At 43.5% G+C, this 8670-nt stretch overlaps 1 protein-coding gene across 1 annotated transcript; it reads left to right on the top strand.

Annotated features, from left to right (window-relative positions):
• The first annotated feature begins 1409 nt into the window (after positions 1-1409).
• Positions 1410-5058, top strand: mat2ab (methionine adenosyltransferase II, alpha b). The gene is given in 10 exon segments (XM_033972323.2): positions 1410-1624; positions 2496-2573; positions 2641-2763; positions 2830-2942; positions 3024-3167; positions 3280-3498; positions 3582-3764; positions 3856-3989; positions 4810-4849; positions 4851-5058. Coding segments are annotated over 10 exon segments (1191 nt in total). The 5' UTR covers positions 1410-1530; the 3' UTR covers positions 4914-5058.
• The last annotated feature ends 3612 nt before the right edge of the window (positions 5059-8670 follow it).

The following is an 8670-nucleotide window of genomic DNA, read 5'->3' as shown; positions in this document are numbered from 1 at the left end:
TCGTTAGCGTTTTCACAACACTCCAGGACCAGTGTAGAGTTTTGCTGTCACAGAAAATCTAACAACAACTACCATATAAATACACACTTCGTGATGACCAAACAATAAACCGATTTATAATGAGATGCAGACATTTGCCTACATATATGCATGGGGAAAAATGGGTACAGGGCCTTGAAGGCACTGAATGATGAAGTGATTATAGTGATTATAGGACCAGAATATACTTTTAAATATATATACTTTTGAACATTCTTTGCTACAGAAACCCTACCTCCTGCCCTCCTGCTCCTTGTGCAGGGACACTCTGTATAAGACAATTGACGTATTACCTGCTTCTAGTTCCATCTGTGAAATTATAGCAGGCACCTAAAAGCCCAGCCTATCAGCTCTTCATCTGGACAGTGAGTGGCCCTGTCATTGTGAGCACCTCTATGACCCGAGGAGTGACTGGGGGATAGCAGCAGAGCACAGGTGCACAGCTGATAAGCTCCTAAAGGTGCTGTGAGGCCTGCACCAGCTTTTCATATCAATTTAATGCCTCAGCAACAAGATTTTAAGGTCACAACACTAATCATTTCATTTTGATCGAGAAGGAAGCAGACATGCAAAACACATGTAATACCCTAGCTATTTCTTTTAGACAAAGCCAACAATGTCGTTAACTGCATTATAGGCTATTATTATTAATTTCCCTTATATGTTTTTGGTCCTATTAGTATATCTTTCTATATCTCATCTGTTTTGGCAAATATGCCTTCTGACCAGGAGCATAAAGGCTTAAAGAAGGTTTACACTCTGACCTTTATTGATAAAATTGTCAGTTAAAAACATACATTTTACATTCATTAAGAAGGGGTAAAAGATATAGCCTAAAGCGTTGTTTAGTTGTTTTTTTTGTTGAAATCTGGAAAACTACATCTGCTTTGTTTTATGAATATGAGTGAGGAGTCTTGCATCATTACAAGCACAACATGCAAAATAACATTTGTTGGCTAGAGCTTTTCTCACTACTGCCAAAATAGCAGTCTACCAAAAGGTGTATGTTCAAAAAGGCACTTTTCAGATAACCTGACTATAAGCAGTAGTCATATAAGGGGGTCATTTGTCGGCAGTGCACTGCGTCAGGTGATTATTGACAGTGTATGATGCAAACTGTCATCAGAGGTTCATGTAAACAATCTGCACGTGTCCCACAGGGGCACAATAGAAATTGGGCACAGTGACCAGTGTGCTCCGCAGATCCTTTGGGTGGGGTGAATGGCTTCGTGTTGAGTTATGCTGACCTTTACATATATACATCAAAAAGCTGCCCGCCCCTCCTTCACAGAGTGTCACGGCCCTCCTCCTCTTCGTGACGTCAGCGAGCAGCTCTCCTTCCCGGATAAATAGTGCGCTCTCTGCGCCATGAGATTCAGCACTCAGGATCACAGTAAGCAAAGACGTCTGGCCCGAACTCTGGCCACAGCGCGATCATTACAATCCTGCATTTGAATAGCACACGTTTAGTGTCCCAACAACACCACAACCATGATGAACGGACAGATGAACGGCTTCCACAACGCGCTCATCGACGAGGACTGCTTCTTATTCACCTCGGAGTCCGTGGGAGAAGGGCACCCCGGTAAGACCGCGCGCGCCGCTCGGAAACGTGTTCACTCCATTTCATTTATTCCATACTCGCGTGTAGTTTAGTGTCCACATTTATTCTGTGTTTACGAACGTCTAAGTGTGAATTGTGAATGTACTGTATCAATGAGGCCGTGGGCTTGTGTAATGCACGCTAGCTGCTAACACGCGCTAGCCTATTTGGATGACCGCAGTAATCCGCGTGTTTTGGAGAATCTGTTAGCCCTACACGTTTTACACATGGTGGGCTGCATGGCAACCTGGTAATATGCGATCCTAACCCTGAACACAGGCCGCCGGGGTTTATTCTAGACAATTTATTCTGGAAAGCTACTGTGGCAGTATATTCCAAACCGGCCCACATTGGTGTGTTTGGAGGCTTCAGGCGCCCGTTGCTTTCCGGTCATGGTGTTACGCGCGCTAAGTACAGCCCCACGTGGGCATGATGCAATGGCGGCTGTTGTAACGTCTGCGACACTCCCACTGGGCTTGGATCACTCCCCCCGCAGAGGTGCGCTTCGATTCCGACTCGGCCTTTTAGCACGGGTGTGTTGACACCTGTGGGGAGACTGGAGCTGTCACTGCTGGTAGCTCTGCCTCGTGAAGCCAATGCGGAAACGACCATGTTCTATCAAAAATACCATGAGTATCCAGTCAGTGTGAAGAATATTGTAGAGTGCGCGTGGTTGGTTACTCTTCCCATTGAGCGCAAGATTGCAAAATTAATTTTTTTAACATTTGGTGTCTCTCGCACCACTCCTTCAGCTATGATTGTTTTTTGTGTAAAATGTTGAGGAATAAACTTGTCTTAATTTTTGATGCTTCGTAGTAGTAGTAGTAGTAACCTAATGTGTGCTGTTTTTCAGACAAGATTTGTGACCAGATCAGTGACGCTGTTCTGGATGCTCACCTCAAGCAGGATCCTGATGCCAAAGTAGCCTGTGGTAGGTCCCAGCATGTGGGTACATCTCCTGTGAGATCTTTGATTGATATGTCATTTCTCTGGTTCAGAGACTGTTGCCAAGACAGGAATGATCCTGCTGGCGGGGGAGGTGACTTCTCGTGCCGTGGTGGACTACCAGAAAATAGTCCGTGACACCATTCGCCAAATTGGATATGATGACTCTTCCAAAGGTAACGCTACAGGAGATGTGCTGAGTCTTCACTAATGGGACATGTGTGATGGCTCTTGTGTTCTAGGTTTTGACTATAAGACCTGCAATGTTTTGGTGGCCTTGGAGCAGCAGTCGCCCGATATCGCTCAAGGAGTCCATGTCGACCGCAATGAAGAGGACATTGGAGCAGGGGACCAGGTCAGATAAGGGCTCCAGGGGCCATGTGGGCCTGAGTCTCAGGCCAGTATCAAATGGTCTTTAATGGTTGTCCTTTGGCAGGGCTTGATGTTTGGCTATGCCACTGATGAGACCGAGGAGTGCATGCCTCTCACTATTGTGCTTGCACACAAACTCAACTCCAAAATGTCTGAGCTGCGATGCAATGGCACTTTGCCCTGGCTCCGACCAGACTCCAAGACCCAGGTACAGGACAGAAGGAACTTGCTGGTCTTATGGAATGGGTTCTATATATGTGAAAAGAGTCTTTCTAGAGCTTTAGGACACATGGTAAGTATATGTAACTGTGCTTGTACAGGTAACTGTGCAGTACCGGCAGGATCGCGGGGCCATGCTGCCTGTGCGTGTCCACACCATCGTGATATCTGTCCAACATGATGAGGACATCTGCCTGGAGGAGATGAGGGACTCCCTTAAGGAGAAGGTCATCAAAGCTGTGGTCCCCTGCATCTACCTGGACGATGACACAATCTACCATCTGCAGCCCAGTGGACGCTTTGTCATTGGCGGCCCACAGGTAACATATCACTAAACAACCTCTCCTCACAGTGCACTGTTTATGTAACACTTACTCTTGCTTTCTTGGTTCTATGATCCCAGGGCGACGCAGGGCTGACTGGCCGAAAGATCATTGTGGACACCTATGGAGGCTGGGGTGCTCACGGTGGTGGAGCCTTCTCTGGTAAGGACTACACAAAGGTGGACCGCTCGGCCGCATATGCCGCCCGCTGGGTGGCCAAGTCGCTGGTGAAAGCTAATCTGTGCCGGAGAGTCCTGGTCCAGGTGAGAACCTTCATACCAGAATGTTTGGTTCTAAAATAAGGATCCTTGTTCAGAAGCAATCTGAACAAGTGACGCATGTTTGTGGTTCTAGGTGTCCTATGCCATTGGAGTAGCCCATCCTCTGTCAATTTCTATCTTCCACTACGGTACATCCAACAAGAGTGAGCGTGAGCTGCTCGACATTGTGAAGAGGAACTTTGATCTGCGCCCTGGAGTCATTGTCAGGTAACGACTAGAGGAACGGGCTCCAGGAGTTTTACTGGAACTGTAGTCTTGTCAGTTTAAACGCTGCCTCACTGTAGGAGTGTGTAAGCCTTAAATAGTGACTGCTGATGGCAGCTGTGTGCATGCCAGGTGGATCCTTTTTAATGAGTTGGTGTTAAAACCTTAACGCCATGTTGGACCTGTAGGGGAGTGTTAGGTTGTAGTACTACAGGATCTATGTTATTTAACCCTATAGCGTCGGATCCTATCGTCGGCGATAGCGTGCGGATGCGGACTGCGGTCGTGTTCTCATGTAAATTCAAACTGTCTCAAAGCGGAGGCACGGGGCTATTTAAATATTTTTCCGTCAGTTACAGTAATCTGCCTCTGTTGCTCCGCGAAGGTGACGAATGAGAGCGCGGGTGCTGCGGGGATTTTCCCTGTCATTTATTCGATGCGTAAAAGAAAAAATACGGATGAAAGTGCAAAATAGAAGTAGATGTGTAAAAAAAAAAAAAAAAGCAGTAAATTCTGATACTTCCTTTTAATATGATTTTTATGGCTAACAAAAATATAAAAGTCTAGGTGACCTATACTGGCCCATAGTGTGCTCAGTCCTTAAAGGGTTAAATACAGCAGATAAATGGTTTTGAGTTCCAGTCACAGTCTTGGCCTCAGGGATGTGGTAAGTGTCCTGGTGCATGCCTGACCTGAGCTGCGGGTCTACAGGACAGGTACTGACTCACATGTTTAACATCTTTCTCAATGCTAAAGTGCTGGCCTGTATTGCTTGGTGTGCATGTCTGTGACTGCTGCTAAATCTCCTGATTATGTATTCCAGGGATCTGGATCTGAAGATGCCCATATATCAGGGGACGGCAGGCCTACGGCCACTTTGGCCGAGATTGTTTCCCATGGGAGGTGCCCAAAAAGCTCAAATACTAAACGTGTTAAGCTTTTCCCCCCAGGCTTGTTGGTGTTTACTACAGAGAAGCCTCAAGTCTCCCGGGGAGAAATGCCCTTTGCATCATGCCCTCACTGAATCCCTCCTCACTTCTCACTGTCCTGTTGCTGATGGCACATTTGTGGGTCCTACATGTTCAGTCCTGTACCTGGAGCTTTCAGGTTCTTTGGCATTCCTCCATGCTCAGTGGTTGATCTTCTGTCCTTGTAGTGGTGGACATGTCTCAAGCCTTCTAAGGTCATGGTGCTACTGGTATTGGTTATGGCAGTGTCAGGTGGTCCTCTCAAACATTCCTCTGCTGTTAGTGATCCAGTGTTCCTGTTTCTTTGCTTTATTCCCTGTGTCTTTGTGGAGGATGCTAGAATGGCACAATAAAAATTAGAGTTGCTGTTTTCTCTCAAATGCTATGCATTGCAGGCAAAGGCTCTGAATGAGCAGCTCCTCAGAATCCCACACACAGACTGGAGCAGTTTTCTGACGTAATACAGAAAAGTCAGAAGCTGCTGTCTGCTCTAGTCTGCACTGGGACTGGTGATACTTGAATTCAAGATAAATTGGATTGTTGTGCATTGAATTAAAATTTTTAGATGCGTCCTTTTTTGCACATGAAATGTTGTTGGCATGTCCCTGGCTCCGTGTGCTGTTGGCAGGTGTGGCTACAGAGAAACCTGCTGCTCAGCTCTGGAGCTTGGGCCGTCTTTGCCTTGCCCTTTTATGGGCTTGTCCTCAAACCTCCACTATTTATTTGTTCTCTGAAATGCGGTGTGATACAGAGAAGCCGCTTCAGAAGGCAGCTTTCCACTGGTATGACTTTTTTAGAGATTGACTTGAGGCTCCAGAGTGTGCTACAGAAAAGCTTGGTTTGCCTCATGACACAAGTGTCAACTTTAATTTTTTACCTGCACATTCTATTTATCACTCTATTTAACATTTTTAATTGGATTTCAATGTCAATAATTGGCTCTTTGCTGGGCCCTGGGGATGCAGACATGTGGCTGGTGTTGTACAGAGAAACCAGCCTTGTTTACAGGCCGTGCCTCAGTGGTCCAGTGCCCTTCCACTGTTGGATGACACAAGCTTGAGTGCCTTTTCTATTCCTCTGCTTTTGTCCCACCCCCCCTCCCAACTGTAGTGTCAATGTCAGATGCTCTGTAAGAATAAACTACCACTCATCATATACAGTGTCTTGTCATTCTTTCACTGTGGTGTTGTTTTGCCTACAAAATTGATAGCATTTGCACAAACCGGTTAAATCACACCTGTTCATTATGACTTGTTACAACCTGAATTTTTTTCAACAACTACAGTACCATTCCAATGTTGCAGTAGTTGCTAAAGCCAAGTGAGATTAGAAATTCAACATGCATATTGTAGCTATTAGCTTGGGCAACAGTTACTTTAGCAAGTTAAATGTGACAAAACATGGTGCAATAGAAAAACTTGTGTTCAAGATAATTTTAAATTGTGATTTCTCTATAAAATACACAAAGCATGAGCAAAAGCATATTAGTGGTAGTGGATCACCATTTATCTTGTATTACCAGTCAACAACGCCCAAAAATTCAGCAAGTCCTGCATGTAAATAATTAAAGCATTGAAGATGAATAAACTAATAAACACTAAATAATAAATAAAAATAAACACTAATTTAAATGTAGTTTTAACGGCGTGTGTTGTCTAAACCAGTGCAGAGGAATGAGGACTTCGATGCTGTTGACTAACCTTAATAATGACCTGTGCACTGGATGCAGTTTACAGTATTACAATGCTATCAGTCCTGTCTCGTCAGCACAACCATTGTCTGCGCCTCAAATTCTTGATTTCAACACACATTCCAAAGAAACACTTAACCCAACACAGAAGGGCTGTTAGCAAACCAAGCTAAGCTCTCATGCGTGCCGCTGGATCCAGATACAAATATAAATCAATCTCTTAGGTAAAATTGTTGCGCCTTAAAAAACATGAAACTTGAAACATATTAGAGAGACACGGAACATAAATATGCTATTAAAAACTCCTATAGCCCATAATCAGCCTATATATGCTACAAAAAAGTACAAAAGTAGAATGGTAAACGTCACCAAAACAACATAAAAAAATATATATATATTAACTATATATATGCTATGTCTTTGGGTAATATTATTTTGAGGTATCAATATTCGATTCGGTAATTGTTTACTCGCTGCTCATGTTACTGTATTGGAGCTCAACATTGACCGCCCACACTCTGGTTCTGGCAGCAAATTTCCCATTAATTTTTCTCGGAGACTTTCTGAAAAAATTGCCCTGAGCTTTCAAACTTTTAATATAATTAGGCTGTGATCATTAGTTACCACAGAGCTGTAGTTTTATTTCAAATCTGTTTCTGAAAATTTATAAACCGCTATGTTACTAAAGCATTTCGCCAAATCTTGTGTTATGAATGTTATGAATCTTTTTGGTCTTAAAACAACCGTGTTATGGATATTAGTTGGCACGTACCAAGTTAGCCTCTGCGATGTCTTTGAACTCTTAATATTTGAAATTTGTGAAACGTCTATGGGACAAATGAATGGGAATTTAGGCCGATTTTGGAGTGGGCAGGATTATTGAGTTCCATTAACACATTAAAAAAATAAAATAAAAATAAAAATAATACTTGAAGCCATCATTTCAGTACTGATCTTTACTTGACAAATATTTTGATTGTATGGAAGTAGTATCTGTTTGTTTTGATTAATCTTTAAGCAAATCTATTTTATTGTATAGTACATTTTTAACCTTTAAATGGCCTGCTATCTACCTGTCTCCATGGAGATCACGTGTTCCAGCCTTATCGGAAGTTGCTGCTGTAAATCCATTAGAACTCACACGCCTGTAGAGTTTGGCCCATGTGTAATTCTGTTGTAATTCTACCTTTTGAAGCGCAGCAGCTGTGAGTCTCCACTAACCTAACCTCTATATTTAGTCCAATGTGTCAGGGGCCAGGCCAGGGTTGGCCAAGAATACGTACGACTGACCAACTCACTCACCCAAGTCCAAAGCTGGAAAATCACTACAAATACTTATGTTTGTACTTGTATTTGAGTATAATTCCAGCCAAATATTGCATTTTGTCTCATTTAAATGAATGAGTACAGTAAATAAAGGCATTTGGAATGTTTAATATGAGTGGGTATGCACAGTTACATTTGCCCCAGTCGAGTCAGAGTATATATGTGTATATATGTGCCTGTGTGTGTGTGCTCCTAGGTCCTGAGCATGAAAAAGAGAGTATGAGACCACCTGTGGAGGGTGAGGAGGCAACTTATATATGTATATATGTACACTCACCTAAAGGATTATTAGGAAACACCTGTTCAATTTCTCCTTAATGCAATTATCTAATCAACCACTCACATGGCAGTTGCTTCGATGCATTTAGGGGTGTGGTCCTGGTCAAGACAAACTCCTGAACTCCAAACTGAATGTCAAGAATGGGAAAAGAAAGGTGATTTAAGCAATTTTGAGCGTGGCATGGTTGTTGGTGCCAGACTGAGTATTTTCACAATCTGCTCAGTTACTGGGATTTTCACGCACAAACCATTTCTAGGGTTTACAAAGAATGGTGTGAAAAGGGAAAAACATCCAGTATGCGGCAGTCCTGTGGACGAAAATGCCTTGTTGATGCTAGAGGTCAGAGGAGAATGGGCTGAGTGATTCAAGCTGATAGAAAAGCAACGTTGACTGAAATAACCACTCGTTACAACCAAGGAA

The sequence above is a fragment of the Periophthalmus magnuspinnatus genome, chromosome 9 (assembly GCF_009829125.3).
Source record: "Periophthalmus magnuspinnatus isolate fPerMag1 chromosome 9, fPerMag1.2.pri, whole genome shotgun sequence".
NCBI classification, from domain to species: domain Eukaryota; kingdom Metazoa; phylum Chordata; class Actinopteri; order Gobiiformes; family Gobiidae; genus Periophthalmus; species Periophthalmus magnuspinnatus.
Note: the sequence above shows the minus strand (reverse complement) of the source record. Positions and strands in the feature narration are given on the sequence as shown.